Consider the following 17113-nt stretch of genomic DNA (forward strand, 5'->3'; position numbering starts at 1 on the left):
TCCTCAACTTTCAACAGTTTGCTTAGTGACCAAAGTTACAATGGCACTGAAAAATGTGACATGATTTTTCACACTTATGACTTTTGCAGCATCCCCATGGTCACGTGTTTTACATTCAGATGCTTGACAACTGAACGTAAATGTATGGCTTGTGTCATGTGATCCCCTTTCTGACAAGCAAAGTCAATGGGGTAGCCAGATTCACTTAACCTTGTCACTAAGTTAACTGCAGTGATTCACTTAACAAATGCGGCAAGGAAAGTTGTAAAAAATGGGCACAACTCAACTAAATTGCTCACTTATCAACATAAATTTTAGGCTCAACCGTGGTCGTAAATTGAAGACCTGTATGCAATTTGACACAAGTCATATTTCCTGGACAATGAAGACTAGCATCTCCCACATGTTCTTTTCAGTCCCATAAAGGTAGCAATGGTTACTGATTTACCAAGACCTCTACTTGTTCTAAGTGCCAGGCTGAATAGGCCAAAAGTCGCCTCCTCGTGTGATACGTAGACACAATCACAGACAACCTTCCAGCAGCTCCTCTGAGTCCAGGTAGAAAAGGCACCTTGAAGGACGTTTTGCACCACGCGGGCTACTTTGCTCTTATGCCAAAGCGGAACGTCAATATGCAAATGAACGGAGGTCGGGCCCATCATGCACCGCGGGCGCTTTAATTTCTCAATGCCCTACCTGCGATGCTGGCGCACGGTCAGATCGCCGGGCGACGGTTGCTGGGGCTTGTGGGGCGGGCCGCGCCAGCGCCTCGGGCCTTCTCCGCGGCGGAGGAGGTGCAGCTGCGTCCATGGCCGGCCGAGGTCCGTGCGTCGAGCGAGGCTCTCTGGCGAAAGCTGCAGGCCGGCGGCGTTTCGGTGACGCCGGACTTCATTAGCGAGGAAGAGGAGGCGTTGCTGGCTCGGGAGCTGGAACCGCAGCTGCGCCGACACCGCTATCAAGACGAACACTGGGACGGGGTGGGTGGTTCTGCGTGGCTTCGAGGGAAAGGATCCTTGGCTCCCATGTTGAAGCTGAAGTGTAGTTGGCTTGGCTAAGACCGGCTTCGTGTTTTGTGTGAGCCTGGCCTTTGCGCCGTTTATTCAACAAACCACTAACGGGAGTGAACCTAAGTTTTTCAAGCTTCTCAGTTTAAAACATATTTGGAGAGACCAAGTAGACCTAATGGACTTAACCCTAAGCATGCATATGGGTTCCCAAATTAACCACATGTTCTCTGCTTACACAACATACTATAATAAACCATAAACAAGCCTTTTGGACTACTTTGCCCAATACATTGGGTTAAAATGATGCTAGTTTGTAGTTTATTGTGTCTTGTACGACTATTGTGTGGTCACAAAATGGGAAGATGGGCATTCTAGTTTTTGTAAGATTATGGTACAATATTACTGTGTGGAACAACATAAGTATAAAGGAAATATCTTGCCCCTCCCTATTTAAAAGTAGTATGCTTTGTATCCCAAAGAGGATACAAACAGTTGTATTCTACTGTTATATAGCCATTCTAGCCTGATATTACTTGTTTCTTTTCTGACTGGAAGTGGTAGGATTGAGTTTGAAGACATCTGTAGTCTGGGCATGTTATACATCCTCTGAATATTGATTTCTTGCATTCATCCACTACCCAAGAGCTGCTGCTACTGGCTGCTGCTTGGTGAAGCTACTGAAAGTTGTTTGCTTTGATGGCAATGTGCTAACAAGTATGTCTTTGTTGCTGGTTATTGAGATGGTACAGCAGGAAACTATGCACATCTTGTGGGCTTCTCAAGGGTTCTTGAGGTTGGGAAGTACTGGGAAACTGCACTCAACATTCTGTACAGTTTTAATTTTGCGTGGGTTAATGTTTCTTTATCATTTGTGGCTTGAGAAATGGACAATATAAATAATAGTTTACTTAAGGTTCATTCAGAATAATCATAAATATGTCCAGTCCAGATGTTGTGCTGTTCATGGATTAGAAGTATAAATATCAACTGAAAGGGGGTGGGATATGGGAAGATCCAACATATTAACTATTGCACCCAATCTTGCCTATGCAATAAGTTTCTTCATTGCTTGATTTAAATGTCCTTTTTAATGAATTTGGCTCAGAAGTTTAATTGCCATTCGTTTGTAAACTTGAGCATATATTAAGTCAGTGAATAGAATTTTAACTTGGTGATGTATTTCTATCCTACTTTAATGTTTATTTCATGTATCCTTTTTATGTGAAGTACAGGTAGTCCTTGATTTACAATAGTTCCTTTAGTGAGCAAAGTTAAAACTGCACTGAAAAAAGTAACTTATGACCATTTTTCACACTTATGACAATTGCAGCATCTGCCTGGTCACACGATTTATATTCGGATACTTGACAACTGACTCACATTTACGACAGTTGCAGTGTCTTGGGGTCATGTGATCACTTTTTGTGACCTTCTGACAAGCAAAATCGATGGGGAAAGCAGATTCAATTAACCATGTTACTAATTTAACAACTGCAATGATTCAAATAACAAATTTCTCACTTAGCAACATAGATTTTGAGCTCAATTGTGGTCATAAGTCGAGGACTACTTGCATTTGGAAAATACAAATTGAGCAATTTTATACAAACTATTAAATAAAATAGATCTGGGCTATATCTTATTGGTATGAACTAGCTCTTTACTAATAAATCAGGATGTGAATATTAAATCTAAATTTTGTATTAAATCTAAATTCCTTTATTGGAAATTTATTGTTTTAATGTTTATTTGCAAATAAGTGTTTAAGATCAATTCTTTCATCTGTATTCTCCCTCTTTTATATCCTACCCATCTTTTCTCTTCACAGTAAAAACAGCTTTTTAAAATGGCTCAGTAATACATAATTCTGCACCTTAATCATTTATTATAATGCTATGTTCATTTCTTGCAAACCGTACATTTGTTGGGATTTGATCGGTCAGTTTAAAGCAAAACTTGATAGTTTTGGTGCCGTTTATTTCTATAGCAAAGATTATTCTTTTCTATATTTCCCAAACTACTGGCTAAAGATGATATAAAATTTGATTCATGGAAATGCCCAGTGCTTGACTGAGTTCACACATGCTAAATTATGGTTTGTTTAGAAATAGTTTAATGAAAAAGCTATGTTGTTTGGGTTCATATTACATAATAAACCATATTAACCAAAGTTAAACTTCAGTATAGTGGGATGGGAATGAATGTTAGATGAACACTTATCAAGTTGTCCACATTCCTCATCTTTCTTTAGAAAAGATGGTACCATATTCTCACACTGATTACTCAGTTTGATTATGAGCTGTTTCAACTGAAATATGTATGTAAGGCAATGTAAAAAGTTTATCCATGATATTTGGTGTTTTATCTCAGTGATTAGCATGAGATTCTGTAGTCACCACAGGAGTGCATATATATGGGTGATCAAAGTTGTAGATGGCTATCTCATTTTCTTTCCAGATATTCATGCCATCTCTTTCCACTCCTGTAGGCTATTCATAAGTATCGGGAGACAGAAAAATCATACTGGAGCAAAGAATGTAATGAGATCTTACAACGAGTCCGGAATGCTGCTTTTCCTCCCGGAGTGCCACAGCTCGCTCAAGTCCATGTTCTGGATTTGGATAAAAGTGGCTATATAAAGCCTCATGTAGACAGTGTCAAGGTAAGATAGCATAGAATCTATAGATGCCTAGAAAGTGTTATTTTGTAGTTTTTCTGGTAGTTTCGTAGAATTGCATGATGGACCTTGGAGGAGGACTTGATAAGTTGTTGCACATACAATAAAATCTTTTTATTGCAATTTATTTCAAAATGACTTTTTTTTTTTTTTACTATTCCTGTGAAATTTTATTCTTTAACTTGAATTGTTGATTGTTAAGAAATATTTCTCATTGGAAAAAGGTGAATTCGTTACTTTTGAGAAAGTTACATAATAAGCATGTTTTGGTTGAATTTCCAGAACTTCCTCCAATATTAAGCATCAAACATTTTTTCTGTAACCCTAGTAGACTTGAGGATAAGCAAACATGTTTGCCCTGAGGCAGGTGTAGGCATCTGCCCTTTGAGAAATAACACTTAGCTGAGATGCATACAGCTTGACCTCATCAAGTTGAAAGTTTGTTTTATAAATGTACTTGCCAATGGAAATGTGTTTTAACCTTGATCAGAAAAACAAATGTAAAATGAAGGTGGCAGCAGTTTTAGATATTAATCAGATTAAGAAGAGTTCCCAAAGATGGGCTATAAATTGAAGAGATGATTCTCGAAGGTAGTGCAAGAATCCATTAATTTTTAGCAGTGTCCTTAAATTTAGTTTGTCTATGGAGATTCTCAGTCATCCAGGTCATGGTGGTCCAAAGTTTTCAAAGGCAACTGGACTTTGTTTTTCCTTCAAGGGATTTTGCTTCTCATCCAAGAAATTTGTTCAATTTTGACTTGAATAGTGGAGGATGGAAGGATTTATATTCCTTGCAGTCATCTGGTCACTAGTACTCTTTCTGAGAATCATTGAGGACATTCGGAGATTTATTTGTGCCCTTGGAATAATTGAAATTATTGTGTTGTAAACAGAAGATAGGTAGTGTTGTATCCCTTCCCCTCTATTGAGAGAGGGCTGTTTAATTTTATTGTAGATGGTCTTTTTAACCCCTCTTTCAATTCAGCAGTCCTCTCATCTAGAATGTGGACTTTGCTGTCTTTCAACACTGTCTTTATAACATAATCCTTTCAGCTGTTCCAAAAAGGTTCCACACCCATTTGTGTTATCCACAAGACCCTGAAGGCACAGATAAAACTTCAAGTGGCTTTAATCACTCTCAGAAAGAGTGCTAACAACCAGATGACCATAAGGAATATAAACCCTTCCAGCTTCCATTCTTCAGTCAGAACTGAAGGAAAAACAAAGTTCAGTTTCCTTTTGACAAAGCACCTTTGGGACTTAAATTCACTTTGCTTTTTAATGAGAAAAGCAGTTGGCTTTGTAACTATATTCATTTGTATTAGTGGCCCTTAGTTGTTAAGATAAAGTAGTAAATTTGTAAATTTTTATGCAGAACAATTCTATGAAATGCAATATTATCTCCGTAAGAAAGAAAGGTTCAAACTGGTAATCTTCCTTATATTCCATATCTGTCTGTCTCTACAGAATTTGGTAATGTGAACTTCCATATGCAACTTCAATGTAGTCAATTTTTATAAACTTAAAGAAATCACATTGGCAACTGCACTCATCTATTCCTCTGTGGACTTATTGGTTCCTATGAGAAATCGATTGTTCTGATAAGGAGATTGATGTCTATGAAACCTTCTTCCATAATAAATCAACTGTGCAGTTCTATACATGCTTACACAGTAGTAAGCCCCATCTTTTCAGTCACTGGAAAAAGTCTTTTTAAATTTGGTATCTTGCTCCTAGTATTCATGTCATGAATCTGATGGCAAATCTCCACAATGTCCTAATACTGTTTTTTTCTAGGTGATAGAAAAAGAATGTCTATGTCCAGTTGCAGCATGAGACTCTGGACAACTTGACGTCCTAATATTAGTTAATAAGTGATAGATAATTTGTATTATTCTAATCCCATAATGTTTATATTTCCTTTTGCTTAGTTCTGTGGCTGCAGCATTGCAGGCCTGTCCCTCCTGTCCACAAGTGTAATGCACCTGGTTAGTGAACAGAATCCACAGGACTGGCTGGACCTTCTGCTGGAGCGCCGATCTCTCTACATTCTTAGGTAATAAAAATTGCTTTGTTAAATAATCAGGTTAAGTGGCCATTTAGTCTAGAATCTTGTTTCCCGATAGTGACTAAGTAGATGCTTTTGTGGTTATAGTTTTCAGAGATACACCATTTCTATATATGGAGTCCTGTGTAACTATTGTATATATCAGCCTTTGATAGACTAATTGTGATATCCTTCACCATCATTTTTTGGAATGTATTCTGTTCCCAAGATCAGTCCTGGGTTCCATATATATTTTATGCTGCAACTACACAAATTGTACTTTTTATTGGCTCAAAGAAATTCTTCGAGCAATGCCTGTTCATCCATCAGTTTGAGATGTACTAACATTAAGTAGAGATTTCACTTAAGAATCATGAGTCAAATGCACTAATTTTTCTCCATAAACATGAGACATAGTTTCTGCCATTGCCATAGTTATAAAATACCTTATTGAACCTGGCACTCTTCTAATATTTTAGATTACAACTTCTATCAGCCCTGATATCTCATCATATTAGTTATGTTTAATAGGAGTTACGTTCAGTTAATTCAGAGGGTATTACATTGCAGGAAAATGCTATTAAGCATATGGAAAAATGAGTGTGTGTGTATGTGTGTGTATTAATATTAATTAATATGACAGGTATGCAGCTTCATGAGTCTTGAGCTTATTATACTGCATATTTCCCTCCTCTATTGCTAAGGGAAGATTGGAAATGTCTATTTCTGTTGTTAATAAATCATGGTGCCCTGTTACATCAAAACCTAAGGAAGACTGGTTTGTTAGAATAAAATAAAATCAAGCTGTAGTTTCACATTTGGGGTTGTTCTGTCAGATTGCAATTCCCTAACTTTGGAATTAATGGAAATTTGCTTTGTTTAATAAGGAGGAGTTTGTGTTGTTTCCTTGCAGGTGCTTTAGATATTAGATATAGGAAATATCTAATTTGATTATAGCTTACAGAAATTAATGAAAAGCTATAACTGTTCATATGCATGAAATAGTCTGGATATTTGCTGAGAACAGAGCTATTTTTAAGAATTTTGTTTCTGAATCATGAGTCTTCTTTTCAGACTCTTAATTGTGTATGGCTTCAGTTGGGATAAAACTCTTTTCCAAGATATGGTAACTTACTGATGTCTTCTCTAATGTCTTTGAATAAAGAGGGCCTGCTCGTTATGAATTCACTCATGAAATTCTTAAAGATGAGGAGTCCTTTTTTGATGGAAGGAAGGTCGCCAGGGAGCGAAGGATCTCTGTCATCTGTCGAAACCTGCCCTTACCAGAAGAATCATCCTAGAACTGCCAGGTGATACTGCGAAGGCTGACTGTTGCTCCCAGTGGAATTTAGTTTTTTGTCTAATTGACATGGTGCTCTTTCTAAAGAAGTTGCTCTGACCTACTGTTCCACAGAACTTTGGTTTTCTGTCCAACAATAAGTGATGGAAGCTTTCCTCCATGCAGTAGAAGAAGCCTAAAAGTGTACATAGTCTAAGAAAGTGTTCTGCCTCTTGCACTTAACAGGTAGGAAGAAGGAACTCTGCAACAGTTTGGAAAGTAGATCTAACTAAAATGAACCACAACACTGTTAAACTCAGGAAGTAACATTTTTCTGTAATGTGTGTTGCTGCGATCATAGGTAGAGATGAAATTAAGAATTGAAACATACAGATTTGTTTTAAGGGGTTACTAGTGTGTTGTAATTTTTAAATTATCCTTTAACTGCTTTTCCAGTTACTGAACTATTGAACATTGTTCTCTTCTCAGCTCAGTATTCAAATGTATCACACATGCTGAGCCTCAAAATAGTGAATCTGGCAAAGCAGCTATACAGTTGTTCTCCAGCGCTATGATTTCTTTCTATAAAAGAGATTGGCTAAAAAAGAGAATTACATCTTTGATGCTTACAGCTATCAAATATGTAGATGAGAGCAGGGCCTATGCTAATTACACCATTTTTTCTTTATAAATGTATTGCCAATTTTTCAGATGGTAAAAAAAGTACTTGAATTTTTAATTTTCTCACAATTGATGTTGCAACTGAATATGTTGTCATTTCTGTGAATTAAATAATTTCAGAGATTCTGATAGGTGTCATAAGCACAAGATTAGCTTTAACATTTATGTATCTAAAACTAAATAAAGCTAAATTGGAGTATCTCTAAATGAGGATTTCACTGTGGTAGGTCTTCAGTGAGTGGGAATAGGAGAAATTTCCACATTTTGACTTGTAGCATCAAAATGCTGAAGAGAAAAGAGGTAAAGTGAAGAAGTGGAAGACAGGTGAAGAGTCATGATTATAAAAAAGGAAGTGTTGAGGAATGTGAAAATAAATAGTACTTATCTAATCTTGGAAAAAATTGGGATGTGGTAAAATATGAAAAGTCTAGGGCTGAATCTGTGGTCTCCTGTTGCTCAGGACTAGAATCCAGTTCTATTTACAACCCGGAAATTTACACCTGACTCTGTATGACCCTATCTCTTCTCTATGTTTTTTATTATTACTCCCTCCATTTCCTAAAAAAAAATAAACCTCTTGAAACCCTGTTATATCTCTGCAGTATTCTTGACAATCACTTATGCTGCTAAACAAAAAAAAATAAAAATGGCTGAGACAGCTTTGTTCGGATTAATGAGTGATATTTTGTTTTTAAAAAGAAGTATTATATATCTTTTGCTAAAAATATAGGCATGTGGCTTTAGTCTGATCTTGACTGCTTACCTTCATGATGGTTTGAATGACTATCAATGATCAATATTAAGATGTTTGGGGCATCAGTAATGTAAATAATATAAAAAAAAATATTTCCCAATGAATGATCCTGACCCCAGAACTGGAGACACTGTTTTTGTCCTTGCTTTACTTTTATTTCATTGATACCAGCATGTACATATCAATCAATCATTCATAATGCAAGTTTGGAACCAATAACTTCAGCCTTCCAAGAAAAGAAACAAATAAGTTAAACACAAGGGGAGCTCTAATTGGGAAGGAATTCAGGAAAGAAAGAATTTAGAAATAATCCATAAACATTTTGAATGGTTGCCCGAGCATTTCAGATCTAATTTAGACAGGATTCCATCAAGCCAGCAATGTGTTCAAGTGAAATATATCTGGGAAGAGTGTGAAAAGACTGATAGATTATATGCCCAGTTCAAGAACGTACTTCTTGCTTTCTGCTAAGTAGGGGTCATTCTGTAGAATTGTTCCATGCTTGAAGTGAAGGATGTAGACATCACATGGTAGGGTTTCTTGCAATTCTTCCTCTTAAAAGCTTGTGTAAGTGCTGAGGACTGGATTGAGATAAAATAATAGAGCTTTGTTCTGTAGCTAAATATACAATCATGCTTTGCTGCTGCCATATAAGTCTGCATCCATTCCTCCCTCCATAACCATCAGCCCACACAACTGCACGCAGAGGCTGAGAGTTTCTCCACTTCATGCCACTGGTGGCTGTCGTCCAGAAAAGCTACATTCTCATAGTGTGTAGGACGACAGCAGGGGTTTCCCAATGCCGGGATCTCACTCTTCTGCAACAGAATTGAGAGGGTCAAGTCATGGTTACTATGTGCCTTGGGACAGGTCCCACTACAATACTTGAAAAGGATGGTCTCTTCAGAGTTGTAGCCCAAACTTAGATCTTTGATACGAACCAGCAGACTTCGTAATTGACATTCCTGTTCCTCTGGTCTCTCCCACGTATGCCTCTTTGGCCGAATCCTGGTTGAGCCAGAGAACAATGGGGTTGGGCGATTTGAAGGCTTGTTCTGGAGAGTTGTGGCACTGGTGAATGTTCCTTTAAAGAACTGTGTTTCTGTAATGAGAAAAAGAGGAAGCACTAAAATTAAAGGAAGAATGGGCATTATCTTACATAATCCTGTATTGGATCTACTTTGAATAGGAGCACTAGCCATTAGTAGATTTAAGCAACTGGAATGCTTAGGCTTTATGTCCAGGAAAGGATTGTATGTGTATTGTTCTGAGAGTGCGCAAGTGTGAGAGTTGGAAATAAATAATTCATCTTGTGTGTATATAACACATCAGTGTTCATCCCTTGCTTGGTTAGATTAAAATAACCAAAGAAACCTAATTCAGGTTGGTAAACTCAAATACAGCGTTTTGATGCTTGCAATAAAAATTCAAGTTCTCTTCCCTCTGTACATTAAATATGAATAAGAAATGGAATAAGACAGAGTATACTTCTTTATCATGCACTCCTAAAGTTACTAATTATATGTTTTACCTTTTCATTATTGTCTACTTTGTAGAAAAGAAAACTAGAAAAAGCTAGGAAAAAAAGAATGTTACAAATAGAACATTTGGTCAGGAACAACATAAAGCAGTATGATTGTATAATAAATAACATCTGGCAACACCTTCAGAATTTTCCTATTAATGTTAGTGTAGTCATACAACTGCATACACTACACTAACATTAATATAGTTAGTGCTTTGTTAATTTGTGGTGAATTACTGTTAATATCTACTATCTCTGAATAAAACAGGAAACACAATAGAGAGTAGCAGAAAAAGATTATGAAGAGCCAATGCCTAGTAGTAATCTGTGTGATCCAGTTATCTCACCTAGGGTAATGCAGTTTATATGCCCCAAATTAGAAATATTTAGTAGATTAATCCATATGCACACACTACTTTAAAATTGCTAGTGAAGATGTCTACGGAGAGTCTCAGTCATTCCAGGTCCAAAGGTGTTTTTTCAAAAGGCAACTGAACTTCCTTGGGTTTTTATTGTTTTTGTTTTGTTTTTGAAGTAGCTTCTTCAGCTTTGGATGGTGGGGAATGGAAAGATTTATATTCCTTGCAGGCAGCTGGTCATTTGCATTCTTTTAGAGGTTCATTGAGGCTATTTGGAGGCTTCTCAGGGTTACCTGAATAGTGCAAATGGAGGTGGAGCCTTCTTGGAACTGCTGAAAGGACTGTTGTAGGTGGAGATAGATGATATCTCCATTCCCCACCTCTGTTGAGAGGGCTGTCAGCTCTCAACAGAAAGGGAGGGAGATGTCATTATCTCTAGCTCATGGCTCAGTTCATGGATCTCTCTTTCATGGCTAAGATAAGATTGAAACAAGGACTATAAACTAGAACCAAGGCTGGTATGCCAACAGGAGTTCCAGGTATTTAAAAAGGAAGCTACTCAGATATAAAACAAGGGACATGAGTGGATCCAGTTTTGTAAAAAGAAAAGCCATGGGCTTTTCAGCCTCTTTTCCAGTAGACAAGGTCTAAAAGAATAGTGCCTAGAGGAAAAGGCTGGTGATGGACAACGAGCTGTTGTTACTTTGAAAATCCACACCATCTCAGTTTTCATGTCATTGGACTGGTCTACATTTCTATCATTTTAGCGGTAGTCCACTTTATCGAAAGCTGTCAGTTATCCTGTTAATAATACATATTACACCTTATAAAATGCATATACTGTATTCTGAACTGTGAATAATGGATATCAATACACATCTACCAAATAGAGAGAATATCACACAGTGCATGCTTTTCTCTGTATACCAAACATTTCCTTCAACTTTGTCTCTGCCTAAAATTAATGAAAAAGGCAAAAACAAACAAACAAAAGATGACCCTTTGTCACATTTCAAGAAACCTGTGGTGCCTCAGATACTAAATTATATTTTTTATCATTACTTACTTTTGGCTATGCTATGATAACTAATTCTAATTCAAGCAATGCTTGGGGGGTGTATGTGTTTGTGCATTCCATATCTTTCTATTCGTGAGAAGAAGATTAGTATAGTAAGATTGTTCAACAAGAAGGAAAAAAGAGAGAGATCTCTCTCCCTCCCTCATCTTCTAAGTACCATGATAAAATAGATAGAATCTTAATGTATGGGTGACCTAAGGCACAGGTATATCTTAGGTGTTGGATGCCTAAAACAATTCAATAATTTTGTTTTGTAAGATTCTGGTTACTGATACCCTGATGCTAAAAATTCATTTGGCAATTGATAGCCTTTTCTTTCATTCATGCTATTTTTGTTCCGTTTACATTATCCCCCCCACATCTAGCCACGATGTTCCCAACCTCCTTGATTTTCTTGAGCCTATTCCATTCTTACTTGCCCTTCCTTTCTCCTTCACCTGCCTCTTCTGAAACGTCCTTCTGCTTTCGTTTAATGCAGCATTTAGAATTGTTGCTATTCCTATTTATGCCCCCTGTTTACCTCCCCATGCCACTCTCTTTTTCCAGGAATCTCTCAGCATCTTCTGTGATTTATAAATAGAATGCACCTTTTGGATTTTATACTCCTGTATTAGGACTTCAAAAATCTTCTCTGCAACTGCTAATGTAGATAGACTTCTGTAAAACTCAGAACACTAGCAATGTTCTGGAACATTATAGGAATTGAGTTTACATGATGTACTTACTTTGGTTACTAAATTAATCCATTTCCATGTACATGCAACACATTAAATACATTGTAAGTTGCCCAATACATTATATCACATAAAACTATAATAAAGTTTAAAAAAAATAGCAAGCTGTAAATTAAGGAAATGGAGCCTCGTGGTCGTCTTTTGACCTGATTTAACATGATGCACCAACCCACCCTGGAAATTTGCAGAAGAGTAGGTATTTAAACCTAGGCTGCTTAAATATAAGATTAATGAGCTATCAGTCTGTCAACTGAGTAACCCTTTTATCACCATTGCTGGTGTCCTAGTGCATGGCAGTTCCATGTCTTGGTGAATCAAGTCAGTAATAGTAGGAGTCCTTAACCTATTTCCAAGCAGTTGTTGTCATACCTAGTTGTCTCTGTAATACGTCTCTGATCCAGGTGCCTGACTTTTGCATCATGTTGCCATCAGTGAGTTGGGAAGGAGTTGTTTGGATCAACAGGATGAGAGAGAGACCGTAGACAAGCTGAGGTGTGCCCATTCCTTCCCCAGTAAGCAAGGCCAAGTTCTATAGGGAAGATAAATCTTTCTCTTCCTTTATATCTTCTTTGAAAGAGTGGGTGGGAGGAGGAATTGCCTGTAGACTGGTTGGAACAAAAGTATTAACCCATGCCCCTTTAAACTGTTACAGATCATGTAAACAGGGTTCCTCCAAGCAGGCTTAGATGCTCAATACATAAATCATAACGGCTTTGATGAGATCTGTATTCAGGACAGGCTTTCCAACAGCCTGTTAACCTTTCCTCTAGATCACTGTGAGAGCCTCTCAACCAAGAAACAATTGATAGCCATGCTTGAACATGGCAAACATCCACTGCAGTGTCCTTGCCAAGAAAAAGATTGAGCCTGCCTGACAATGTGCAAAGCCCAAGTGATCACCTGAAGCAGCAGCAGACTTCATGGTATCCCAGCAAAGAGATGCTGTCTAGGGTATGGTTAGATAAGAGGGAGCATGAAGACCAAGAGGTTCAGGAGGGATGCTCCCTACATTATCAGGATGGCAGTACAAGAATGCTACTTTCAGACTTGCAAGATTCTGTTAATGTAGCTTTGCAGTTACTAGTTTATTTGCCCATATTTCCTGTGTGGTCTATTGCAGTGATTGCAAACCTATGACCCACATGACAAAAGTGACATGCCACAATCTTTTGAATGACATGCCAGTGTTTACCAACCCCCAGGAGCCATATTCTCACACAATTTTTGGTGACTGCAAGAATGGAGTTTGCTTCTCACGGGCTCTGGACCCCCCAGAGGTTGCACAAAAGGAACATGCTATCAGGCTTCTTCCGAAAATGAATTTGTTTTACGTTTGATTTACATGTATTTCATTTTTGAAACTATCTGATGTTTTTTTATATAATATATAGCACCACATGTGATTAGACTGTATTTTTTAAAAAATGAATATGTAAATAATTGTTTCTCTTTTGTTCAAGGGGTGGAGTACATGACATGGCAGCAGAGTCAGGTTAAGTATTTTCTGAGTGTTTGACATGCTGAGGCCAAAAAGTTCACCATTACTGATGTACCTGATAATGCTGACATCTGCAATATCTTGAGGGCGCACTAAAAAAAATAATGTCCTTTGTAATGTTACACCAATTTGAAGTCATACACTGTCCTCCATTTCTTCTCCAGATATTCCGGTTGCAGTTCAGGTGCTGTCTTTCATTTGTGGCAGTGAAACATCTTTGCCTAATCCTGCCCACAAATAGTGGGTTTCACATTTTGGAACTCTTGAGTTTTTGTCAAACATACTTTATTCTGAAACAGTTAAATCTTTAAAAAAACATGAATCCTTGAATGGAAATTCCTGGAGTTGATTATGCCCAGACCTGCTGTGTTGAAATGCCTTTGAAAGGAGTTGGGGTATGTGTGGAGGAAAGAAAGGCTACTCCATAAATTATGCATATATGGAACATGCTGAACTGACTTTCTTGGCCCTAGCTTTAGAGATACAGCTTTGTGAGATATCCTGAAAGAGGAACTCCCTTTTCATGCATAGATGGTTGGTAAAGAGATGGATCTAGGCCTTCCTCTTGAGAGAATTTGAAGATAGTGATGATTTTTGCTTCTGATTGGAGAACATATACTTCCCGGTGTGCACATGATGGGACACTGAACTGGACAATGAAGCGCAGCCACATGGTTTGAAAGGAAAATGTATCCAGTTGTTAAATAAGTTGCAGAGCAATTGTGATGTTCCTTGATTTTTGTACAGTTATAAGACCATTGAAAAATATAACTTTCAAATGCCTTAGATTCCAAGAGAAACTTGCGTTCTGATGCACCATCTTTTAGTACTAGATACCAGGAACATAGAAAAAAGAAATATGGGTGACTTTTTTGGTTAAAAATACGTTGGTCTGATACAGTCCAACAGAAACCATTCTACACACTTTTGAAATAATTAAATTAGATAACCTGCTATAAAAACACTTTCTCTGTAAAGTTTCCGATCTCTTCCAAATACTGTTCAAAATGCATTCCCAGACATTATTTTTCAAATTTAATTTTCTCCCATATTTTCCTTTTTAGCTTCCTTCCAATATCTTCTCCCAAAGATTTTTTTCCCTTTTACTTCCAGTCACTTCTCATTTTTTGTTTCATGGTTGAGGCATGTTGGCCTTCAGTGTTGTCTGCTTGTATAAAGTCTCTGTTCTCTCACCATTAACATAAAAAAGCAGGATGTGGGAAGAAAAATTCAAGATAGAATAGAAATTGTCTAGAACATACCTAGATTTAGCTGATGAATAAATTTCATAAATGGAGTAAAACGTACTTAGAGCTATGAGATTTCCTTTAATGAAAAATACATAATATAAAGACTGTTTCAAATAAATAAGCAAATGCTATTCTTTCCACCTCTGATATACACCCTTTTAGAATCTGATATATCATTTGGACTTAGCTGAATAGGAGTATATCAGTGAATCCCATTGTACTCCATTTCATTCAAATGACATTTCTCAAAACCTGTGTTTTAGTGTTTATCTGTTTTGGGTAGATAAAATGTTTGTTGAATATTTTTGCTCTTTTTGAGGCTAGAGCAATAGGAACTGTGTACTCTATCTCAAGCCCTGAGTGGAGCTATTCTATTCATTACCCTGCTATTAACACTTCCCTGGCTACAACATAATGGAGACAACCTATTGTGGGCATTGCCTAACATATACAAATTTGCACCTAAGTTCTTTTGTCCTTACTTCATTAAGGGAACTATACATATTCTCTCAGCTCTCTGGATGAGTGAATTGGAGGGATGTATCAGATATGGTGTCTCTGAGTTTGCAGACTGCACACAGCATAGTGAATAGGACAAAATGGACAAATGGCTCTTTCTTCATGTGAGAGCTGCAAAAATAAAATACTAAATAAAAGAGTTGTTGCTCTTTTTATATATCCTGAATGTCCTTAACAGTCCACATTGGAAAAATCACTAATGGTCTTCACATCTACATCATAATAATCAGCCATGGAATTCAGATCAGAAAAACCATGGACCCCTATTTTGGAAAAATCTCTAATAATTGGCTGATTAATATGCTATGGATATAGAGTCCATCAGTGATTTATCTGATGTGGACTCCATGGCTGATTATTATATTGTGGATATGGAGTCCATCAGTGATTTTTCCAATGTGGACTCCATGGCTGATTCAACAGATATGGATTCCACTCTTGATATCTTGAATCAGACACAGAATGGTGAGGAATAGCCTGCAGTGGCATTAGAAGCCAACATGGGATGCAGAGAGCTTTGTATTTATGCCTTGATATGAACAGCTGTCATTTGTAGGATTCTATAGAAGTCGAGGGGGCCTCCAGGAGCAGCAATCTGGAAGATATGGACTTCACTAATTGTGTTGCAGTTGTATAGTCCAGTTGACACAGGAAGAACATTTCTTCTTATACCTTTTTAATGATAGTTCCAATGTCTCTATTTCAAATCCAGGAGATTATAGAACCCCAAAACTTGAAAGACTCTGTTACTGATACCTTGCTGTTAAATATAGTTAAGAGGGGCTAAAATAGAAGGGCACCTGCTCAGATTCTAGAAGGAATCTAAGGAAGTCAATATAACTCCTGTGATGTTGGTTCCACCACTTTCCAGCTAGATCCTTGCCCCTCATGGCTAGTTAAGGCCTTTTATGAGATGACAGGGTTAGATCTGAGCAGCAATTAAACACTTTTTTATGGGGAGGGAGCTGCTTCCCTCTTCTGTGCCTCTTGCTCAAGAAGCCTTCACTAAGTCCAATTATTTTGGACGTTAGTCTGATTTCTAATATTTCTTTTTAGATAAGTTTGTAAAAAGAGTTCTGATGCCAAAATGCTAGTAGTTACCTTTAAGGCCCTACACCTGGTAAATTGCAGGACCACATTTTCCTGTATTTTTATATCTCTGATCAGATTAATAGGATCAACACCCTCCAGTCCCATTTAACTGAGAAAGTCATCTGAGAGGACATTAAAGAGATTGTCAACTGCTACCCTGATGCTTTGGAACTGCCTCCTTATGGAGATTGGGTCTATTCCTAATCTCCCGAGTTTCAGGAAAGCAATGAAAACCTGACTAGTTCATTTACCTCAGGACATAAGTATGTTGTGATTATTGGGTGAACTAGCAGGTATATGACTGTATAATTCATTCTTGTCATACTCTTTTTTTTGGTGATCTGTTGGGATTGATATTTTTAGAGTAGATTTATTACTTTTTGAAAATGTTCTCTTTTTTATGATTTATCTTACTGTTTTCGGCTCAGAAGTTCAGAACATTCAATTTGTGCCATGCAAATAAAGAGTAGGAGAATGGTGATGGTATCTTTCCTCCAGTGGTCTTGGTCAGTGTTCTAGGAGATATTGTATCATATAGCATGTCTGGAGAGGGAGAGAGACATGATCACAATTAAAAGGCAGCTACTGAAACTAGAGATGCTCTATGGCTTTT

The 17113-nt window shown here is 37.4% G+C and overlaps 1 protein-coding gene across 1 annotated transcript; it reads left to right on the plus strand.

Annotated features, from left to right (window-relative positions):
* Window positions 1-514: 514 nt before the first annotated feature.
* On the plus strand, window positions 515-8282 carry ALKBH7 (alkB homolog 7, RNA demethylase). Its single transcript, XM_026711427.2, has 4 exons — window positions 515-977; window positions 3496-3669; window positions 5616-5740; window positions 6897-8282. Exons 1-4 carry the CDS (start codon window positions 702-704, stop codon window positions 7030-7032), a joined length of 711 nt encoding a protein of 236 aa, XP_026567212.2. The 5' UTR covers window positions 515-701; the 3' UTR covers window positions 7033-8282.
* The last annotated feature ends 8831 nt before the right edge of the window (window positions 8283-17113 follow it).

The sequence above is a fragment of the Pseudonaja textilis genome, chromosome 2, assembly GCF_049901715.1.
Source record: "Pseudonaja textilis isolate UNSWEBS1 chromosome 2, rPseTex1.2, whole genome shotgun sequence".
NCBI classification, from domain to species: domain Eukaryota; kingdom Metazoa; phylum Chordata; class Lepidosauria; order Squamata; family Elapidae; genus Pseudonaja; species Pseudonaja textilis.

What these genes read in the sequence shown, in the direction of transcription:
- ALKBH7 (XM_026711427.2), top strand. Translation starts at nt 702, where the DNA reads ATGCTGGCGCACGGTCAGATCGCCGGGCGACGGTTGCTGGGGCTTGTG. An exon ending in AAGACGAACACTGGGACGGG is followed by an intron (nt 978 to 3,495) that starts GTGGGTGGTTCT and finishes CCACTCCTGTAG; the next exon opens with GCTATTCATAAGTATCGGGA. An exon ending in CGATCTCTCTACATTCTTAG is followed by an intron (nt 5,741 to 6,896) that starts GTAATAAAAATT and finishes CTTTGAATAAAG; the next exon opens with AGGGCCTGCTCGTTATGAAT.